The sequence below is a fragment of the Phyllostomus discolor genome, chromosome 5 (genome assembly GCF_004126475.2).
Source record: "Phyllostomus discolor isolate MPI-MPIP mPhyDis1 chromosome 5, mPhyDis1.pri.v3, whole genome shotgun sequence".
Lineage (NCBI taxonomy): Eukaryota > Metazoa > Chordata > Mammalia > Chiroptera > Phyllostomidae > Phyllostomus > Phyllostomus discolor.
This window is the reverse complement of record NC_040907.2, coordinates 44,471,658-44,495,246: the sequence shown is the minus strand read 5'-3', so window position 1 is coordinate 44,495,246 and position 23,589 is coordinate 44,471,658. Positions and strand designations below refer to the sequence as shown.

At 39.1% G+C, this 23,589-nt stretch overlaps 1 protein-coding gene across 7 annotated transcripts in view; it reads right to left on the bottom strand.

Annotated features, from left to right (window-relative positions):
- NFIA (nuclear factor I A) overlaps positions 1-23,589 on the bottom strand; it is a 375,972-nt gene that overhangs the window by 35,267 nt on the left and 317,116 nt on the right. For 5 of the 7 annotated variants that reach the window (XR_004903532.1, XR_004903537.1, XR_004903535.1 and 2 more), the window contains 3 exons: positions 20,859-21,037; positions 17,972-18,137; positions 1,679-1,770 (listed from right to left, as the gene is read on the bottom strand). Coding sequence is in view for 1 of the 7 variants with exons in the window: in XM_036027543.1 (XP_035883436.1) it covers positions 1,679-1,770; positions 17,972-18,137; positions 20,874-21,037 (422 nt within the window). In the remaining 6 variants the exon portion in view is untranslated. The remainder of the gene's footprint in view (positions 1-1,678; positions 1,771-17,971; positions 18,138-20,858; positions 21,038-23,589) is intronic. The other 2 variants (XR_004903533.1, XM_036027543.1) reach the window with 1 other exon arrangement.

The window sequence follows — 23,589 nt, the reverse complement described above, 5'->3', positions numbered from 1 at the left end:
ATGAACATATTAAATGGAACACAGGGCACACCTTCAGTGCAGTGAATCACAGCTTATATCAAAGATACTATGTAAAATACAAACAGGACATTTCCAAACTGTATTTTTGAGGTTTTTGATGATGTAGTCTGAGCACTACTGGGTCTTTGAGAAAAGAAATCACCACTATTAAAGCCACCGTCCCCAGTTCTCCCCACCCATTAAACTTGAACACGTGAGCTCGAAGTACAAAATGAAATGTTCTTCTATTTTAATGCATTTGAGGTAATTATTCAAATTCACCAGTAAAGTATCTGAAGGTATGGGAAAGGAAGCAATAAACTTGAACAACTTTATGGGAGGGACTGAATAGGAGATGTTAATTCCAGACTCCACAGACTGGGCCTGTTTCGGTAGAAACAGCAGAAGTGGGGAATTCAAGAGTTAACCGCCCTCCCCTTTTGTTCCCCCTCTCCTCCCAGCTGCCTCCTCTGAGGCTGTACTTTCTGTGACCCTGCTTCAGTGTGAGGAAGGCTTCAGATGCAATGCAGTTTAACCCGTGCTGTCGACACAGCAATAAACTAAAACCCTTTACAGAGAGAGCAAATGAACCCAGGAAGGCAAATCTAGTCCACTAGCAAGCACCTGGTCAAAGTCTTGCAAACAAAGATGAGTAGTTATAAATCTGGCATCTGGAGATTACATACCCAGGCATGCATATATATGTATTTGTGCATATATATATATATATATAAAATATCTTGGAGAAATTGTTTTCAACCACCATGCTGAGAACCTCACAGAGAAAATATTTTCTTTGTGTCAATTATGATAATATATGGTCACATACTAATTAGGAAATCAGAGAGGAGTTTCTTTCAAACCTTGAATCTAATTCTATTTCACAAACCTTTAAATATACCTACATCCACTACCTTTTACTACAAAAGTCTTTCATTGTTTCTCAATGTATGACAGCCATTTCAAAACATTAAGAGATTTCTTCTCCTTGACCTATACTAGCACAAAACACATCTATTGAAAAACAAGCTCCAGATGTCCTAGCATACTCTTTTCGTAGTCACCTACCTCAAAATATGACATTATGCTCACTTGTTCTCCCCTTCCACCGCACTCCACCTTCCTCCCCAGTACCAGTGTAGCCAGTAGCAAACATTTCCAGTTATTTCTGCACCAACACCAGCAACTTAATAGGGCTCATAAACCCTTTGTTTCAGAAAGTTTGCCAGGTTCCTGGGGTCCTTATAATGAATACATAAGAGTGGCTGGTCCCCCCATTCCCAGTATGCACTCTGATGTTGCTGGCAGCCAGAGTTCTAGTCCAGTTTTTCATAGATGCCTACTTCTATCTCCTTGCAGGCAGAGAGACCCAGATTCCTAGAAGAGGAGACATACTATCTAGCACTGGGAAATCTTTCTTGCCATAGCAAAAGTGGTTCTGGCCCCAAAGCCCTCCTCTTCTACTCCCTCAATACAAGAAGCAAAAATTGCAGGCAATGTTTTCCATGATTCCTGAGAACACATGGAAATGTGCTGAAAGACCAGGACCTGTGGGGTCAGGAGGAAAGGGGACCAAACGGGCTGAGAAATGCAGCCTGTTGTGCCGAAAGACAAGTTATAATGCACCTAATGAATAAAACAAGCTGCACCACATACAGAAAAGATGAGAGCGGCCCACCTGTGTCTGTTGAGGGATATTTACAAAGCTTGGATCCCGTGGTCCAACACTGACGAATCGGTTTGCGGGGGAGGTGCTGGGTGTCGAGTAGGCTGTGAAGGGAAGGGACACATGCGTTCAGGAAGCAGCACGAGATTGCACACACAAACAACACCAAAACACACAGTCTCCGAGCCTACGCAGCTGATTAACAAGGAAATGTGCAAACACTGTAGCTAGCAAAGGGATCTGGCTTTCGAGGGCATTTTAGACATTCTAAAAGGGAAGAGGTGCTGGTTTCTGAAGACTGTTGGAAAAAAACGATATCAAATTGGTGTTCAGATGAGTTCTTTTCTCCTTGTATCATACAAAGTAGAACATGCAGGACATTTGCAAAGTACACTTTCTGAGTTAACACCAGCTCTGAGGTCAGAAAGAGATATCCTAGTTTGTAGAGCACAGGGAGAAAGAAATTAGGTAGAAAGAGGAGGAAAGCAGTTTATTTTGCAACCTTGCTTTTCACACTATTATACTCCAAAAAATCATGACACATTCATGTGCTTCAGTAGCTAAATATTGAAGAGGAGTCTTTACAGAAGGAATTAATGGGTTCTCCAGAAAGGAGGTGAAAAGCCACTTAGAACAAGCTGTCTTTACACATCCGGGAGAGAGTCTAAAAACTTTATGATGTCCACCATGTGCTTAAAATATTAACATTCACAGTTTTCCCATCCTAGAACCCTTCCTGCCCACACAGACTTTAAGATGTCACACTGGAACCTCAGATACCACACTTCAGTGTACCATCATTTTCATGGCACCTAAAAATTCTGTTGTTGGTATTTATATTTATATTTATGAACTCCACTCTACTTTTGTCTGGAAAAATTGGCTTTCATGTGGCTTTCATGTTTCACTGGCTCATTAATCCAAATATACAGTTTTTTGGTTCCTACAATTTCCTTTTTTACCACAAACTCCAAGGATTTATTCACACTCTTTCTTGGTACTAGAATTTTTAGGTAGACTATTGCTTAATTTCAAATTTCTTAACAATACTCATAAAACACCTAAGTTTTCCGGACTAACTCTAGACATGCATCATCTAAAAGATGAAAAGGATTTGTAATTTTGAAAACACAGATAATTGAGGGAATTCCACCAAATTCCTTTCCCAGATTTGTTTTTCTTTATTGATATCATCTGCTCTTATTTTCATTTTCTGTTTTACTGAAAACTGCTCAGACTTCTTGTTTCCCTTGTTAAACATGTCTAGAGATAAAGTTCCCACCAATTTGGTTCAAGTCCTGTTGGTCATCTTTGGGAAGCACTAAGTCACCACTCAGATCTATGACAGTCATGTGGTGTAGCTGTGTCAAACCAGCACTGCATAGGGGGTGAACACCAGGGTCCTCTGATATTTATTAATCAGAAAACTTACGCTGTAGTATTTGTTTTAGAAGTAGTTTGTTTCAGAAATAGTTTTATGTCAAGTGATCTAAAATATATGAGGTGTTGTACTATCTAGCAATGTGAACCTACTAATTTCTTCCCTGGCCCATCCTATGTCATATGAACTTGAACTAATTTAGGAATACTGCATATAGCAATTCTGTAAGCACCTCTCACTCAGTGGTATGAGGGAAATTTAATTTTTTCAAAGCTCAAAAATACTCTTTATTAATTGCTTCATTTAGTCTATTGCTTTGATATGCTTGATACACTTTAATAAGTCTTAACGGAAAGTTTTATGTTAAAAATAATGGATTATAATTACCTGGTAGTGAATTTACCTGCTTCTAGGGCACAAAGAGGATGTGGGAGAGAGATAAGGAGGAAGTTAGTAGATGAAATGATCTATAAAACCTGCTAGTAGTTGGGGGAAAAAAGTGTTCCCCCCTGTTTCACAGGTAAACAGGTAGGTAGGTTGAGAAGGGGCAAAAAGGCATGAAGAGATGCTAAGGTACTAACACTAAGTGGTTAATGACAGATGCTGAAACAGGAGCGCTTGGTTTGATGGCCCTAGTAGAATTGTGTTTACAGGCCTTCAAATAATTTAGCCACTCAAAATTACTATGAGGCTAACAATTGTATATTTTCCCTTCTTCAAGCATGAGACTGACCTTGCAATCTTGGTTTCAAAACATGTCAGGTCTTTAATATTCTCATAGGTTACTAAAACAGCTCCAAAGTTTATTATAGTTCTTTTAAAAAGAGAGCAATGGTGAGAGAGCTGGTAATGCAATTTCATTTTTAAAAAGGATATTACAACTATAAAAACCTCTGAATCACTGAGTATCCAAGTTATCAAATGGAACAAGTGGTGCCCAGATAAATTTATTCTATAGAAAGCTAGGTTCTGAGGAAAATCAAGGACACAGGAAAAACAAGGGAAGGAAGAAAGGAATTCTGAGTCAGCTTCCATTATTGTACCTGCTAGAGGCAGAGTGTTCACCTATGATGGGATGTGGTTCCAGAAATGATGTGACAAAAGTTGGATTTGGGTTTTCCAAAGAAACAGCAGAAGAAGTGAGTGATATTGTTGAACAAAAACCTCAAATAAAACTTTTTATTAAAACAACCACTTATACCATAGTAAATCAATTACACATGCATAGTTAAGAGCTTTCAGGGTGAATATAAAATCAAGTCAAGGGGGCAGTGTGGTAATTAATTATATACAACTGTGCTTATGCTCTTATATCACATTCATATCTTTCTTAATTATAATTCTTGCCTTATTTACAACAGCAATAACCAAGTGCTGGAAGAAGAGCTTCAGGAAATCATGAGATTCAGAAAATAATTTTCTGGGAAAGTAACTGTAGGCATTTTTCAGGATCTGGAGGAAAAATTCATGGGCATTTGATAATTTTCTGATAAAGTCAACAGGGAAATCAATTTGCTTATATCATCTCATTATAAAAGTCCTCATGGCAAATATGACTATCAGAAATCAAATTATTGATTATTTGGCTGCTCTGAAATGAAGTGAAATGAAGAGGTTTTTTTTTTTTTTTTCTTTAGCAGCTGTTTTACCTACATGAGCAATAGCACCATGGACCATTTTCTTAACATTATGAAGAACATTCCTATAACAGACTTCCACCAGCTTTTATATGCACTAATGTGATCATATTTTTCCTCTATCTAATGTAGTTCTTCACCTTATCTAAGAGTTTTAGTTTGGCCTTAACTACAATGCTAATATCAAAATCCCAGACCAGAATTTGATCCATGTACAGAAAACTCCATTCTTCTCTGTTGCCCACTTATCATATGCATTGCTAATTCTACTGCATAATCCTTCACTTAGGCCAGTGATTTTCAACCGCTGTGCCACAAGAATTTTTAAAACATGCAATACCTGACTATTTAGTCGGGAGCACTGACCCCTTTTCTCCCTTAGACTGTCAAATAAATAAATGAAAACAGTCAACACAATAATAGCAGTCCAGTGTGAATGAATAAAGATCATACCTATTTTTTGTCTGACTGGCATAAAAGGTATGCTTCCTTGGTGTGCTACTGAATTTTATTAATCAGCTTATTATGCTATGAGATGAAGAAGGTTGAAAATTGCTGACATAGGCAGTACAAGTCCTGGTCAGTGTGATCAGTTGGGGGAATGGTTCAAGAACAGTTCTTTCTTTATAAGCAGTAGTATTACAGGGCCTGTGAGAGTCCTGGAATCTGTTTCTTGGCGGGTGGGGGGGGGGGGGCTGTCAAGATCACCCATTAGCGCTGCTCCTAACATCCATGCAGGTGTCCCTGGGAGACCTTAGCCTCTGTGTCCTCAGAAGTGGATATGACTGACTGCCTGTGAGCCAAACAGAATGTCATCTTTTGCTGGGTTTTGTTAGCTTTGTTTTTTGTTTTTGTTTTTCTGGATAAGAAGACATAAGGGATGTGTCTGGATAACGGAATCATGGTATTTCCAGATGACTCAGTTGTGAGTCTGTACAAGCCCTCACTCAACCAACCATCATAACTGACCTGTGTTAAGGAGGTGGTAGAATTGTTTTGAATAAATATGCTTGGAGTTTTTCTGTTTTTGGAAAACAAATGACTAAAGAAAAAGATACTAAGATGTTAAAATATTTGTACCAATGTCAGCTGATGTTCATTTAAGATAAAAGCCATATCAATAAAGTCACTAAAGTCTGACAAAGTAGGCAGACAGATTCAAGGTCTGGTTCACATTGAGCAACCACTGAAATACATGTAATCACTGAAAGGTAAAAAAAGGCAAAAACTGGCATACATTTGTGTAGAGCATGAGTGTGAAAGGAGAGCTGTCCTGTGGATACAGTACCCCCACCACCACCCACCTCCCTGCCCTGTGTGGAGGTGGTGGGGCCGTGCACATCGGCCTGAGGGGCCTGAGTGGAGCGATCGCCAGCTTCCCCACAGAAGCTGGGGGCAAATGATGGTGAGGCACCCTGATAGAAAAGAAAACTTAAGAGACCTGGTGAACTTTGAGGCTCTGAATTTGCTTCCAGACACATAAGCAATGAAGTCCCCTAAACCCTACAGTCTGGCCTACAAACTGACATGAAGTTTTAGGAGAGATTTGCGTTCTGTTTCATCAGAGACTCCACCTATATGAAAGGAGTGGACATGCCCTTCTCCATTCCCTTAAACTCCAAGTCTAACCTCTGGAGTGCACCAAAGAGAGCTGTTTTAACACATTCATATTCTCTCTCGCTGTTCTCTCTCTTCCCTCCCGTCCCCCTTGTCTTTCTCCCTCTCTCCCTCCTCTAGGGATCACTAGGCAGATACAAAGGTGAGTGAGACACAGTGCTTTCCCCCAAATGTTAGAGTCTAACAGGGAGAGATGAGTACATAGAATGAAAACATGAGTGCCTGAAAGTAATATAAATAAAACCCTGTGGGGTTGTTAAAGGACAGAAAAGGTAATCCTGGTGGGAGAACAGGAAAGGCTTTATGGAGAAGACGGAGATGGCTTTAGAGGGAGGCTGGAAAAGACATGTTGGTAGATGGGTTCAGGCGGGTTAGGGCCACACAGGAAGCAGCAAGAGCAAAGGAGCAGAGGGAGGAAGCAGAGGCATCAGTTGTAGAGGGTGAGGAAGTAAGACTAGATGTTGCAAGTTATATTTTCCCATACTGTGAGGGAAGATAAACTTTTAAGGATCAGAGACATGAATGTTTGAAAATGGAGGGTAGAAACGTCTATTGAATTTATTTTTCGCTTAAGAGGAATAAATATTTCTAAAATAACCAAAGACACCAAATTTTCATTCTAAAGACCCTTAAGACAACTAGACATCCTAATGCCCTAAACTCTTTTCTTTCCTATCTCAAATCTCACTATGCACTCACGTGTTCCTTTGTTTTCAGTAATTCAGACATATATTTGGGGAATTTCCCTCTAAAATAACTAGTCAAAAGTTAAATTGCACTCCAATAGACTTAGTGTGATTCTAATACCTGCCCAGGGATGTGCTAGTTATTGGACAGAAGTCATCAAGACAAGTTTAGGAATGCATACTTGAGCAGATAGATCCCCTAGATCCAAACTGCAATTTTATTGTTTACCAGGGCCAACCTGACAGTGAAGAAGTGCCTGAGAAAGCATTCAGTTGCAAATTCAAACAGTGGGAGGACTAAATACCTAATGGAAATAGTTTCTAGAGTTTTTCTTAACAGCACTATCACATGTTATTTTACTTTAATTTTTTTTTCCTGGTATAATATCATTTTTTAATTGTATCTTCCCCCGTTCCCACTTAGTCCCCTTTTACCCCTTTTCTCTGTTCCCCCCACAATCACCACACCACTGTCCATGTCCATGAGTCCTTTTTCCTTTTTGCTCAATTCCTCCTACCCCTCCCCTTAGCTGTCATTCTCGTATTATTTAAAAACCAAAAATCCCTGTGAGAAAACTTTCATTTCAAAAAAAAAAGACGCAGAAACTATTAGAAAATAGATTGGCTAATTTTTAAATGAAACCCTCTACAACTGAGCTCATTAGGAGCTTGAACAACACTACTTTCAAGGTCACAGAAGAAACGCTGGAGGATATTGGAGCGTTTTTTCCTTCTGAGAAATCTATTAGTATTGACAAGTTTATGGGGCCCGAGTTAACATTATTAGTATCACGATACAGCCAAGGAAGACCATCCTTTGCTTATACACGATCCAGTACTCAGGGATTTAGAAATTCCCACATAATTGAATAGAGGTTGTAGTTTACATTCAGATGTTTGAAATCTAGAAGATAACCACACAGAAGTCTCATTTTTGACTACATCTGTGCAGTCAGTTACCTCATTCTATTATCTCTGCAAATCTTTTGTCTCTACAAACAAGTTACTGACCATGACAACAACAACAACAAGGCAGTCCCGGGCATGAAACGAAAGCCTACTTACCGCTTAATTACCACAGAGCAACAGGCCCACCAGCTTTCTTCCTGGAAGGCTGGTGAATTCTCACTTTAATGTATTAACATTACTTAACATGTATGGTAACAATTTACATGACATGCCTAATGTGCCAATAGTTCACAAAAATCAGGAAAGGAATCAATTTAGCCAGATGGCCTTACTCTGCTCGTATTTCTATTTATATTAAGGACCCTCCTAGGGAGGTAAGTATTTAAGCAACACCATGATTTGGGGTAAAACACATAGAAAAGAAGGTATAAGACAATTCATGTGTGCAGACAGAGAGCAAGGGATCTGAGCAACTTGTAAATTCGTGGCACTTTGACCTTATGTCACCAAAATCTGTGTCATAAAGGGGCACTGTACAATGAGTATTTCCTGCACATGGTCTGTTTAAACGGCCTATAATATTCTTTTCATACTATTTTTAAAGGGAAGAATACAGCCTTGTTTTCAGTTCATTTACATTTACTTCTGATGGCTAACCCAAATTCTGTATCTGTCATTTATTTTTCTGCGTGTGCTGTGTGCTGTTCAATTGACAGAACATAGTTATTGATCAGAAGCAACAACGTACATTGGAGGAACGGGTGAATGTTATATTAAATAGCTACAGAAAATAACCCCTGGATGGAGCTGGGGTTTACTAAAAAAAGAAATGTAGATCAATATATTGGATTGCTCCCTTTGAAAGGCTTCTGTAGCCCTTGGAAAGGCAATGTAACCCTGGAAACCTATTTCTAGGAATTCATCCTCCACAAATACTTAAAAGTACAGATAAAATTTATGCTCCAGGATGTTCATTACAGCATTACTTACAAGAGCAACCAATTGAACCCAAGTTTTAAGTTAATGCTTCACTCATATGTTGAAATATTTTGAAGCCTTTAGAAGTGTTTTAAAATAATGATAGCACCACATGTTTAGAAAATGAAATAAAATGAATAAAAAATCAGCTCACAAAACTGTATATATGTATGCATATGTACATATATGTACACAGATACATCTATCATGATTAATCATGTTTAAAATATGCATAAAAATGATTATCTCTGAAGACTGATTTTAAAATACCTTCCAGTAATTTTTAATGGTAAGTAAAATAAACACAAGTGGAACCTGAAAATCCCAAATAATACTTTCATTTTTGCAACAGTGCAATATAGTCAGTGGAAAATAAATTCTAGAATCAGAAAATCCTGGATTGAGTCTGTTCAGTCTCTTACAAGAAAGGTGATCTTGGCAACCCAGCTAACCTGTCTCGGCCTCTCTGCAAGAAGACATCCCATAGGTTGGGACAACAGTGAAAATGATTTAAAATCACATTTCCTAACTTTTTTATGAAATAAAGAAACGTATAAATTAGCAATTAAGAAAGCAGCATACAATATTGTACTCAGTGGGCTGCCATAATCTTACGTGTGTGTATACACACACACACGGACACATACAGACACACACAGAGAGACAGAGAGACACACTGACACACAGAAACACACACACAGACACACACTCACATGGATACACACACTCACATGGATACACACACAGACACACACATGCACTAAAAAAACTGGGGGAAATTAGGACCAAAATGTCATTAGTTGTGGGTTATAGGAGGATAAAATTTTCCTTTTCATACTTTTCTATATATTTTAAGTTCTCAACACTGCTGTACATTACCTTTATAAAGAACATATCAAAACTCAGCTGTCATCTGAAAAAGTCAAATATTGAGACAAAAACAAGACTTGAATGGGTTGAGATACCCCAATGAGTACATCCTCCATTGCCTGTTCTCCTTTCTCACTCCTTCACAATGTTCATCTCTTACACTCTTTTCTCTTGTTCTTCCTGTTTTGTGGAGCCTTTGGATTTTCGGAGGAAAGGTGTGCAATACCTCTTGAAGCCAGCGGGCTCTGGAGTCCAGCAGACCTGGGTTTGAGTCCTGGTTTAGTCTCCGTTTCCTCTTTTTTAAACAAGGGCTGACAATGCCAATTTTGCAGATTTATAATAAACAAATGCAACTCAGATAACACATACCAAAATACCTATCAAAGTGCTTGGTTTTCAATAATTATTTTTTCCTTTTCCTGTGCAAATTTAAACATTAAAAATTTGGACTATATGCAAAGTGGAAATACTCTGAAAAAAGTATTTATGAAAAGTTGTGACTTAAGATAGTGCATTTGTACTCAGTGGGTTCCTAAAGCAGAACGTGTGACCAAATAGTGGCTACCGAGAGTGAAGATGCTGCCTTTGTACTGAATGCTCTGCTATCGGTGAGGGGTGAAGACTTTTACCATGCTGTACTGGAAAGCACATACATTCTCGCTGCCATACTCCAAGTTCAGGTTAGCAGAGTAAAATCTAGACGTATAAAAACTGCCAAGGATTTTATGAACAGCTTTCATCCCCTGCCACATATGTGTGTTTTGGGCACTACAGGGATTAGACACATACCTTAAAATTAAAGAAATCATTATATTTTATATAAAAAGTCAATAATATCTTTCATTGTCATTGACTAAGGTACTAATGAGCTATTCCCCAACAAACCAGTTTCTGTCCTTCACCAAACAATGAAATGTGTATACTTTTATCCTCCATTCTATGGTAGTATGCTATACACACTTCTTAGCACTCTCCTTTGCTGACTTCATATAGCTCAAAGATTATTCCATGAATTCATATAGACCTATCTCTTTAGTTCTAAAAGATTCCCAGTGTATATCATATTGGTGGATATTTTGGTATTACCAGTCTTTTATTATAATAAATGTTGTAATGATTACTTGAGGTATGTCTTTGCTTACATCCCAACTATATGCATAGTTTACATTTATAGATAATGGAAAACACACACACACACACACACACACACACACACACACTACACACATATGAATGGAAAACTAAACTGCCCTCTGAAGAGGCTGAACCAATTTATGGTCTAGCAGTCCAAGCTCTGGACAGTCCTAAAGAATAAAGGAAACCTGCCTCTATCAACATCTCCTATTTTTCACCTTTTTGCTGTTGTTTTATCTCCTTCCAAAGTTTTTGCTCTCTTCCTTTCTTTGATAAGCAGAGTTACTCTCAGCAACAGAAACCAATTCATACTAAAGTATAAATGACCACTAACATCTTCCTGTATAGTTCTTTGATAGGGTTCTCACTGCTAACACATGGAAGCTTTGGACTAAAGTAAAGATACTTATAGGGTGCTGTGGCCAAGTAAGTGTATGAACTACAGGGTCAAGGTGGCTGGCTTTGAATCATGGTATTGCTACACATAGCTGAGTGATCTTGAGAAAGTTATCTTTCTCTGCCCCATCTTTCTTAATTAAGCTATTACTTTTTCAAATATTTATTTCATAAGATTACTGTGAGGATTCAAACAGGATAAGACATATAAAAACATTTTTTAAAGTGCCTGACATATTAGTAAAAGCTCACTACTTTGCTGCTGTTATTAATTTCAGACATCAGCAGGCAGTTGTGGCTCCCAGGTAATCAGAAACCGTGTCACATTGCTTTGTAATTAGTTCAGGTACAGCATGAAGTAGTAGAAACACCACGGAAAGGTCTGTGTTTGAGTCCCTACCAAGCTACAAGGAAGTACAATCTTGGGAAAGTAACCTCCACTTTCAAATCTCAATTTCCTTGTCTATAAAATCCTGGCCTCATAGGAATCTTAGGAAGCTGAAATGAGAGAATGTATATGTGTAAAATAGTTTTGCAATCAAAAAGCACTGAATATATGTCAATTGTTACACTAGAAAATTTCCACCCCCATCATAGATTATTGTTATATTCTTGGTTAATAGGTTCATATTCATTCAATGGAGATATAAAAAATAAATAAACAAGGAAACTTGTCATTCCATGCTCCTATTTTAATAAAATTCTAGTTTTAAAAAATCAAAAGTTCATGGCTAAGAAGTCATGGACAAAAAGTGTTTACAAGTCTTCTACACATTTTTAAATTGAGTTTTTGTGTTCCTAGTTAATTTTAAAAAGGACAATATACATGCTTTATCTTCCTTCATAATTCAAAAGTGTTTTTTCTTTCTACTATAATTCTAGGCTATGATGCCAATCTTTAATTTCTTTTCTGGAAAAGTCCAGTTTTATAGTGTTATGTTGTGGTAAATCTATTATATAAAAATTGGATCTTACAAAATGATTAAGAAAAAGAACAGTGCATTTTGAATGATCATACCACAACGAGCCCCAGACATAATGAGAGATTTATCCTATTTTTGAGCTGTTGTCCCCAAGCACTCTTAGGTATATCCATTCATTGTATTACATGTTTGAAAAGGCATCCCTTCCCAATTAATGAGATGATGCATGTGGAAAAACTCAGCAAACTGCAAAGAATTGCAGCCCGCAGGATGCTAATATAATTAATTTCACCAGTAGGATACCTAATAGGCATCTCAGACATGGTCAAACCAAACTTCTGGTCCCCATCCGTCATCCAGACCTGCTCTTCCTTCAGTTTTCCCATCTCAGTTCATGGCAATTCTATCCTTCTAGTTGCTCAGGTCAAAAACCTAGGGGTCATTGCTGATTTCTTTAGGGTTTCCCCACCCCACCAACTCACATCTAATGTTCCAGTAAATCCTATCAGGTTCACCTTTGAAATATGAAATATCTCTCACCAATCCTATAGCCCCTGCACCAGTGCAGGTCACCAGCAACTCTGGCCTAGATTATAGCAATAGTGTACCATCTCCTCCCCTGAGTTAGTTTTCTCCATTGTACTTACTGGTCCTTAATTTATCCATTTACTTATAATGATTGGTTGTCCCCTCCCTCAAAAATGTAAGCTCCACAAGGGAAGGGGACTGTTCTGTTCACTTTTGCATCCCTTGTGCCTAGAATAGTGGCTGACATGTAGAAGGCACCCATTATATTTACTAATAAAAGACAGACAGCCTCTTAACTGGTTTCCCTGTTTTAACTCTTGCCCACAGTGATATATTTTCAACAAAACCTTCAAAGCGTTTCTGTTAAAACCTAGGCAGTCTCACTCCTCTGCTCTGCTCCCCATTTCACTCAGCAAATGCCAAAGGCCTATAAGAACCTACATTATTTGTCCTCTGAGCTCCCAAACTCACCCACTTTAGCTCTCTAACCTCTCCTCCTGTCACTTTTTTGCTCACTGACTCACTTTTTGCTCACTCACTCTCCTCCTCTTACTTTGTTCTCACCATTCTGGCCTCTGGGCTGTTCCTACTGGCTGGAAAGCTCTCCCCACTACAGTCTCCTGGCTCACACTCTCATTTCTGTGAGGTCTCTGTTCAGATTTCCCTACTCAGATGGGCTTTCTCCCACCACCCTGTTTATAGATGGATCCCACCCTCCCTACTCCTGCTGCTCTGCTTCATTTTCACATCATTCCTACCTTTGTTACTTCTATTTTGTTCATCGTCCTCCCTCTCTAAAATAAAAGCTGCATATGATCAGGGTTTTTTTTTTTATCTCTTTCATTTCCTGCTGAATCTAGCACCTAAAACACTGCTTGGCATGCAGTTGGTGGTCAATGACTATTTACTGAACGAATGAAAGAAGTGTTGTCCTCTCACTGGGTATCAAAACCACAAAGGCAGTCAGTCAGCGGGAACAGAACACATCATTGGGAATTACTCTTACAGGTTATCCCTTCCATTTGCCATGGTGTTCTAAAGAGGTCTGGCATAGTATTTTCTTTAAACAAATCAACAGTGCAAAAGCTTTCCTTGAGAGAGAGCAAAACTGTTATCTCCACCATTACTCCTCTCGTTTGTTATGGCATGGGTAAGGATTTTTTCCCATTAAAATGTATTTATCTCATAGGCAAATTTTTCCCCATATCTATCTTACCCTGTCTTTCTGGCCACGGCTGCAAGGTTGAGTATTGGTGCCAGAGGCAACTGATTAGTTTAAAAATACATACTCTGCTTTAGGCTGGCATCCATTTGTATTTCATTATGAGAGGATATTAAAATAATGCCTTGGACTTTTAACTGTCTACCACACAGCACATCTGTCACCCCAGCTCATCCTGACAATCTGCCTAGGAGAGTGGGTGTTATTCCCATTAACTGATAAGGGCGTCAAGGCCCAGGACAGCTAGTAATACAGGAAACCCTGGGCATGCATTCCCACTTCTACTTTTACACTCTTTTTTTTTGTTTTTGAAAATCAATTTTGGACACACTGTTGGGATGTTAAACATCTGTACTTAATACTTTGTCATACTGTTTCTTCTTGCTCTAATAAACTGATAAGCAGGATCCAACTATCCTGTGGTTTTAATTTCTAAGAAAGCACATAATTTATGAAACTATATTCTTGCCCTAAATTTTTACTCAGTGGTAATCCAATTTTAGATACATCCCCAATCCACAAGCTGGTTTCTGAAGAAAAGCTCTGTGTTCCCTCTCAGATTTAAAACACCCAAATATTATCTTTACTAAGTGGCTTAGTAGTTGCCCTTCCACAAGAAAATCTTTACTTGAGGCCCTGCACCTGGACCCAACTCCCTCCCAGGTCCTCCTGTAGCAGCACCCATGTGCACCACTGTCCCAGCATCATCGAGTGAACTACCCACTTACCAGCTGCCTCCCTCCATAAATCCCACATTTCTTTAGAGTGGGATTATCTTCTCTGTATCCCAAACAGCTACCATAGTCCTTGGCAGATGACATGTGTTCAATATATGAAGGCTGAATAAATGAAGGAAGGTAGGCATCAAAGATGAATGTTAAGGGAAGAGGTAGAGGCTACTTCACGCCTGTCATTTGTTCCCTTCCTTAGACTGTGGCCACTCTCCACTCCCTTACTATTGTGGAGATTGGAGAGAGAAACTGGACTCATCCACCTGCCTCCTCGCCTCTCTCACATAGGGAGACAGGCACTGGCAAGGGGCACGCAGCCATCTGAACCTGCATTCATTCACCTCTACCCGGGAGGGCGGACCCTATGCAGAAAGGCCAGAAAGGCCTGTGGCTGTCCAGCACTGCCAGTGCTGGGTAGATTTGCCTGTGTGATTCAGAAGCACATTTGCACAGAGTTATAAACTAAATTATTTAATAGTAGAGGTTAGAGTCTGGTCTTCCACCTCATTTTTTCTTATATTTTATTTATCAATTGGTTCAGAAATCAAGGTGTGGACAAGGATATTTTCTGGGTGACCTTAAATCTCTTCTTAAGGTGGGCCAGTGGGCTTTGGGACTTTTAATGTGAGAGGCTTCTCCTATGCTGTCAGTGACAGGCCTCCCAGGCTGGCACTGCTGTACTGACAAAGGAGAAGCTAGTCAGGTGGTATACGTTGCTGTGAAAGAACACGTTACTGTGAATTCGGCAAGCCTGGAAGAGCCCAGAAACAAAGGCCTAAATTTATGGTGATAAAACCTTTCTATGCAATAGGCAGAACATTTTGTTTTGTCTACATTCATAGAATCCTATGATTCAGAAAGTATCAGATTGTCTATATCAAACTTTGGGCCTCTCAATATTCTCCTTTTCCCCCAAACTTTTAAACACTGACCCAATAAACATGGAACCATATGCTTTGGATCTGCCAAGACCTCCTTCCCACAGTTTTGCCCATGATGCTGAAAGAATGTTTGAGGCTGGGCGTGAGAAGGTGATAGATATCTTCCGTGCTGGCTATTTGATTCAGTACAAAAAGCAGAGTCTAGAACTATGGACCCAAAAGGCATGAACCTGATTTAGGTGTTGAGTAGTTTCTACATATACTAAAGACCTATTTCATCATCAAGCTTGGAGCCTCCATTAGGTAAAAGTTCTGACAGATAATACAATGCTCCAATTTATTTGGAGTAGTGTTTTATCATGGCTTATTTCACACAATCCTGCGAGGTAGGTATTGCCACCCACATTTTACAGGTGAGAAAACTTACAATTCATAACAATTTGAAAGGTGGAGATTTGAGCCCCTACTTTTTGGACTTCAATAGCTGCACATGGTATTTTCATTCTTCCACAGTGACTCAGAAAAGCCCCATTCCCATTACTAGAATATACACAATGAATGCATGAAACACTGAATTGATAGTGGAAGCGAGGGTATATTCACACAGAATAGGTAGAATGTTGCTGTAAGGGTTGTAAAGGGTTGTGTCATCGTCCTGTACAGACAGGGAGAAGTGGAACAGAGAAGTGGTACACAGAGGCATGTGCAGGGGACAATAAGCATGTGGCTGCCAATCTGTAAACCAGTATCCCCAGGGACTAGATTTTAATAAGAGTTTGAGGGTGGTTATTTCTCTGACTTGTTTGAAAATGATACACAACAAGCAGGACACACCTAGGAGCTTCTGCTTCTCAGAAGCCTTTTTTCTAAGCTGAGCTTCCAGAGCTTGGTCTAAGCTCATCAATAACTTGCTTCCTATGTTATTTGACACTCAGGATGTTCTCCTTTGTTGAAAGTGCTGAACCACCTCTTACCAAGAGAAGTAAACCTCCCCAAATTTGCCCCTGGACAGTCAATGTTTTTGCTATAAAACCGGAGTCCATGAACAATGCCACTCATTTCTGCATGTATTACCAACTTGAATAAATACTAGATAAACCAAAGTCCACCCTCAGACATGTCCCTGAGGGACTCTGGACATGTATTCATTGTCCCCAGAATTAAATCTAAAGAACACAGTGTCAACAGAGGGTCTTTGAGCCTTTCCTGCCTGCACCCAATACCATCATGTCCCCAACAGTGAAAGGTAAGGAAGCTGGAAGGCCTGGAATCATCCTCCACTATTCTCATCTAAATGGCTATCGAACCCAAAGCTTATGTCTATAAAACGTCCCCCCTCAAGCTCCCCTCCATTCTACTTCTGTAACTGCTACTCAAGGTCTTGATCTTAACACTTCTTTCCTGGTCTACTCTAATCTTCTCCTCAGTAGATTCCCTACAACCAGTATCACCTCCTTTGAAGACCTCCGATTCTTAGGATCACTGTCACAGTTCCTGTCCTTACCTACACTCTGATCCCTCTGTGAAGTTTTAGGAAAGGTGCTCATCACACCCTATGCCAAGGTTAGGCAGTCCATCTGTCATCCAGGAACTCTGCCTGCAGCCATCACTATTTTTGCCATTGTTCCAGGTACTAATAAAAGCCAACTTTGTATGTTCAAGCTATTTCTATCCCCTCATCATCTCTAAAATATCAGAACGGTTTTTCCTCTAATTCATCAAGTAATGATCCTTACCATCCAAAGAGGCTTTGAAATCCTATATTGTCTGATCACACGCCCCTAGACTATTCAAAGAGGAGCCAAGTGTTCTTTTCTATCCAATCCTCCCTTTCATCTCCTTCCCCTGCAAGCATAGCCAACCAACTGCCAGTGACTGCTAGCCCATCAGATCACTTCTGCCAGGCTCTTGCTCATGGTGAATGTTCCATGTGCACACCTTTGCACTGTTACTTTGATCTAAACTTTTTTTTCCTATTTGAGGAATCAGGTGTTTAACCTTCATGCTCATCAAGTGCATTCCTCTGGGACTGTAAGTTACTGGAAGGCAGGGCTTTACAGAAGTATGAGGAACTTTCTGCTAATAAAAATCCATACAAGTAGATTCTGTTTGACAATAATGAGGGCAACATTCAAAGCCACTCAAATAATATGCAAAACTTAATAGTTCATAACTTGATTTCAGTCCTGGGAATGTAGTTATACCATTTTATCCACCAGAACACTCAGTCATTTCCACACCTGGAGTGGTGTTCACTTTGATCTGGTCTTGGCTCTGCAGACTCATGCCACACCCATCACTGGGGACCTGTGCCCACCACTGGAGCCTATGCAGTGAGAGACTAAGCTTGGGTGTGTATTCAAATGCACAGAGCTTCATCAGTGACCGGCGCCTTGTCTCAGCCATACTTACTTGGTGAGGTGGGGGAGGCTGCACCTCCTTCTGTTGATGTGGTCGGAGGCTTCGTGTCTGGCACCGGCAGAGGCACGGGCCTGGCCATCGGTGGTGGTGGTGGCGGTGGCAACATTGGGGTGGGAAGGAATGGGTTGTGCACTTTGCCTTGGCTACTCCCATTGGGCTGCAAGAGTGGGAACAAAACAAAACATGCACAAAAAAAGAAGAAACAGACGTGAACCGTTAGTTGCTTCCGAAAACAGGAGATTCATTAGGCACCTTTTATGTGAATTACTAAGTATTCTCACTACTTGAATTCTTCCATAAGAGCATATGGATGAAGACTTGTGTTGTTCATAAGGCATTCCACAAAAGTACAGTCTTAAATACACTTGCTCAATGCATAAACTTATTTTTTAATTACAGTGACCTATACATCTGGTTCCATGAAATGACCTGCCAATGTTTGCTTGGAATGTTTCAATTCTGTATGAAACACTACCTTTATCATCATATTCATGATTATTAAAGTTATTTAATATCTAAGTATTTATAGATTGCAGAATTATTCCACTATGTCTATTTACATAGATATAATAAAGTTTCCTAAATGTGAATTTGAGATAAAAATAGTTTGTTTTCATTCCTCAAAGTTGATACTATATAACATTTAATAAATACAGTAGGTGAACATATAAAATTTCTTCCACATATTGTGTAACATCAGGCACAGAATTCTGCTGAGAAAAAATATTCTAATTTTGATTTAAATTATATTGTACAAACACATGCCATTAGGAGTCATATTTAAGCCTTGACTGGTGTGGCTCAGTGGATGGAGTGCCAGCCTGTGAACTAAGAAGTCACTGGTTCAATTCCTGTCAGGGCACATGCCTGGGTTGCACGCCTGGTCCCCAGTTAGGGGTGTGCGAGAGGCAACCAATTGATGTATCTCTTGCACATCGATATTTCTCTCCCTCTCTTTCTCCTTCCCTTTCACTCTCTCTAAAAATAAAAATAAATAAATAAAATCTTTTAAAAAGTCATACTTATTCAGCTGCCTAATATTAGAACAATCAAATAACAGCTCTTTAACAAAAGAAAGCTTCCCTTTGAAGAAGGGAATAAAATCTATTTCATTTTCAAGTGTTTCAAAAGAGTTGCATGAAGAGACCTGCCTTAAATCCCATAAGCTTTGGATCAAAATGCAAAACTGGGCATTTGACAGTTATATAGGATGATGTGAAGATTATTTTAAAAAAGTTAGAGCCCTGACCAGTATGGCTCTGTTGGTTGGGCATCCACCTGCAAAGCAAAAGGTCACTGGTCCGACTCCTGGTCAGAGCACATGCCTGGGTTGTGGGTTCAGTCCCCGGTGGTTGGAGGGCATATGAGAGGCAACCAATCAATGTCCCTTTCTTACATTGATGTTTCATTCCTTCTCTTTCTCTCTCTCTTCCCCTATCTCTAAAAATAAATCAATAAAATCTAAAAAAAAGAAGTTAGAAGTTTAAAGGTAAGATGCTTGATACTGGTGATCACTTCAGCTTTTTCATGGTTTCCCAAGTGACCTTTCTGATTCTAGACTTCAGTGACGCTCTTCAGGCAATAATGACAGCTCGTATTTAGGCTATAGTCCCAAATCAAAAGTCAGTTGAAGGAGATGCTTTTGTCCCCAGCTTTTAAGTTTTAGTTTAATAATTCTGCAGAGCAGACTCACTGCCTCATCAACATTCACTTATATATTTAGTATTATTCCTCAAAGACTATCTCGTCTGACCATCAGAATGCTATGCCTTCTTGCCAACAAACTTGCCTGTGTGTTATTTCTGAGTGGGCTAAAAGTCCATAAGTGAACTCTTTAGAATAAGCCAAGCAAATGAATACACAAGCAAAAAGGAAAAGGCACCATATTGATTTGTTGTCTAGACAGAAATGTATCTGCTAACACATCACCAGACATTAGTCAAAGCCGCCTGTTCTATCTCAGATATGCAGAATCAGGTATTTCTGCAAGGAAGAAAATCAGTGATAGGGCAGCGTGATATAATATTTTAAATTAGGCAATAATAATTATGGCTAATCTGTGGCTTCATGTGCAGTTATTGGGAGAAAAGGAAAATCACATTCGGCTTTATGTGGGTCATCATTTACTGTTTGTTATCATTACTATTGGCCTTGGGATACAGTTATCCATTATAAACATTTAGGTCTACATTTGAATAAAATTGGTGATTTTTAAAAATTACTTTTACATTTGGAATAGTATTTCAAACTGTGATTGTTTGGGTTTTGTTGAGAAAAAAATAAAAACATTTGTTTGAAACTACTGAATCCTGTTTAGCTTTATACAAAGATAAGTGGGAAAGATAACTACTTGCAGAAATAACAAACCATAATAAACTGTACTTCTAGCATCTTGAGTTCAAGTACTGGTCAACTTGATCTAAAGTGTTAGAAGACTGTATTTTTTAAAAATATCAACTTAGTTGATCTGAAACATCTGTGCCCCCTCATCCCCCTGCCTCTCCCTACCACCGCAAATCATTATTTAAAATTATTTGGTCTTTCTATTTTGTTAACTGTGTGAGCCCTCGGGTTAGTATGCATGAGGTGGAATTATCAGCCCACGGACCTTAGAAGGTTACAGAGTTCACCCTTGAGATGATTTATATCCATAAACTTGACAGCTGCGAACTTAACACAAACACTGTTTCTAAACCCTGGCCAATCACTCTCAGAGTAAGTTAACTTTCCCACAATCTAGAATAAATATGACATTTGCCCGCAGTCAGTCAGCACAACATCAGAGCGCAATGTCACATGGTCATAAGGTCTCCCCTTGTTATTGTTACACACGGTTAATATTTCTAAAGAAATTGAAAAAAAAAAGAGGTTTCCTTACATTGAGGAACCCCACCTGTCCAGCCTGCTGACCAGCATCAGGGCAGACAAGTTGGACAAACTCTTTCAGCGTCTCCTGAGGGTGATAGCGGATGGCTGGGTGTGAGAAGTAAGGCCCAGGCTGCTGGATAATGGGTGACGTCGGAAAATGAAGAGTTGATGGTGTCGCATGTGGACTTGCTGTAGGGAAAGAGAACATCAGAGTTAGGAAGAGAAAGAAGTGCTTTGCCACAGCTTTTAAACCTCATTCAATGCCTCCCCTTTTTCTTGTTCCCATTCATAGTATTGCTCACATGACTGGGTTTAACCCTGGAGCGGTCTCACAGATTTTCTTCCTTAAGGCTCTAAGACAAACTTGGAGGCTAGATTAGGGTAGAGTTTCAAGCTGTCTTTCTATTTTCAGTGGACATGAGTTATACAGGCATTAATAATCCTTGGTGAAGCTGAAGATTATTCATTACCTTAAGAGCTCTTTTAATGAAGCAAGCAATAAAAAATGTATTTGGTAGATTAGACCTGATTTAACTGACATTACATATGACAAATTCTAGTTTGCACATATGGACCCCCTTTCATGCTGAGCTATCCACAGACAATAATTCATTGTTAAAGCTCTCATATCCCTTTCAAGGAAATTTCTAGGGACTAATTCAGGATGAAATTTTTTTGAAGTATGTAGTAAATGATCACTTAATGAACCTGTGCAATTTGGGTGCCTCGCTTTACATGGAAGGTTTATGTCACCTTTTCTTTCTTTTTTTTTTTTTTGTCATTTAAAGCCAAACTCAGAAATGCATGTTAGAGCAAGAGAGCCCACAGGCTGAGTACGCAGTGACCCCTGCTAAACTGTTGGCCTTTTGCTCATAAGGACTGATAAAAGACTCAGCAAACTATTACTCCCTTACATGTGAACACTGCTAAATTTTATTGGTATGAAAAGAAGCAAACATTAGATTTAAAAAGTTATGTAAAGTGCTCAATAATTTTTCTGAGAGGACTTCTGCCCTTGAGTTGGAAAGGTGATTGAGAAAACCTGCTACAGTTTAAGAGCAGCCCATGGGGAGGGCGAAGATACTCAGAGCAAGGAAAGCCAGGGTAGCTGCTCTCACTTTTCAATGAAAAACAATGGAGAAGAGTATTTTTCTCTTCTCACTTTTATTTAAACACAAGGTTCCCCTGCAAAGAGAAAACAGAGGAATCCTCCAAGTTTTGGAGAATAAAATTTTCCTAATACTGAGAATGACTCACAAAATGGAAGAGAAACCTAAGACAGGCAGGCCATGCTCTCTCCCAGTCCCCCATCAGCATGGTTGAGGACTGTAAGCAAGGACGCGTGTGTATGGGCCCCCCGGTGTGAGTTCTCTGTTCCTTTCTGGGATCGCTTTAGAATTGTGGAATTTTCTAAATAATGATTGGAATGGCCAGGACTTTCAGGTTCAGAATGACATCTGTAGTTTTTAAAGAGTGGAAAGGGGGCTTGGGAGTAGAAGCGACAGTCCAGTCCATGTCTTGCAGATGACTTGATGGGACCCTTTCATTCATGCAACCTTTAATTTGTCCAGTAAGTGTTCACAGGCTCCTACTTTGGGCTTGGGGTACAGAATTGAGCCAACACAAAATTTTGTCTTCAGTCATACAATTGGGGGCATCTTGAACATAACCTATTCAAACTAGAGTTCTTGTCACCTTCTGCCTCTCATACTTGCTTCTCCCAGTCTTCTTCATCTAAAAAAACTTAATACAAAGTTTCTTAATGCTTTATTGTCATATCCCCAGGACATGTCTATGTCTAACACTCAATTAATACCTATTGGTGACACAATGAATGATTGAATACATGAGTGGTATAGAAATTACTGAAATCATCATGTAATTAAATATGAACTTAAAACTTTTTTTTTACCTGCCAAAGATCCAGGGAGCTTATAGACAAACTGATCAAATTTAGGACTTCATACAATAAATGATAAATGTTGGAATCCAAATCATCTCTGAGTTAAAAGCCACAAACTAAAAAGCTAATTGGCTCTGGTCATTTTTTAATCTGCAATTGTGCCATGTAAAAGAACCAAAGGAGTTTTTTTTTCATCTGACATGGCATGTTCTAAGTTGCTGGTAGTGAGACACTTTGACCCAGCGCCCCGCATCTGAGTCAATAGTTTTTAGTTAGGGACAGAACACGGCATTTTCCAAACGAGGCTGGGAATGTACTGAGCATAACAACTTTTGCAGCATGTAAATGACAATGGTGGCAACTCCATGGTCAAGAGCCCTTGGGAGCAGACCTTAATGATAAAGTGGCAATGTTTCAGGTGCTCAATAAAAAGTGATGAATACTTGTTAGATTATAAAATCGTAGTGGCCAACAGAGAATGATGTCCAATGGAAAAACTCACTTGAGCAAGGGTTAGACATATCAAAGTTAGTGAAACTTGATAGAGGAAACAATTCAACAGGATCTTGGAATTCCTCCCTTGCATGTTAATAAACCTCCTCACCCTCTTTTTGTTGTTGTTAAATCTTTTTGCTGTTGTAAAAGAAAATCATTAACAACTTAAATTTAGACCTTAGTTTCTTTGTTATATTTTACTTAAAACAATTTATTCACCTTTTCCTTGTGGCACAGTTTATTTTAACACAAACCTGAGAATATATGGTACTATATGGAGTTAATTCTACAATGACTAATTTATAAGAATCAATTAATTCTTCATTAATACCAGGAAATCATT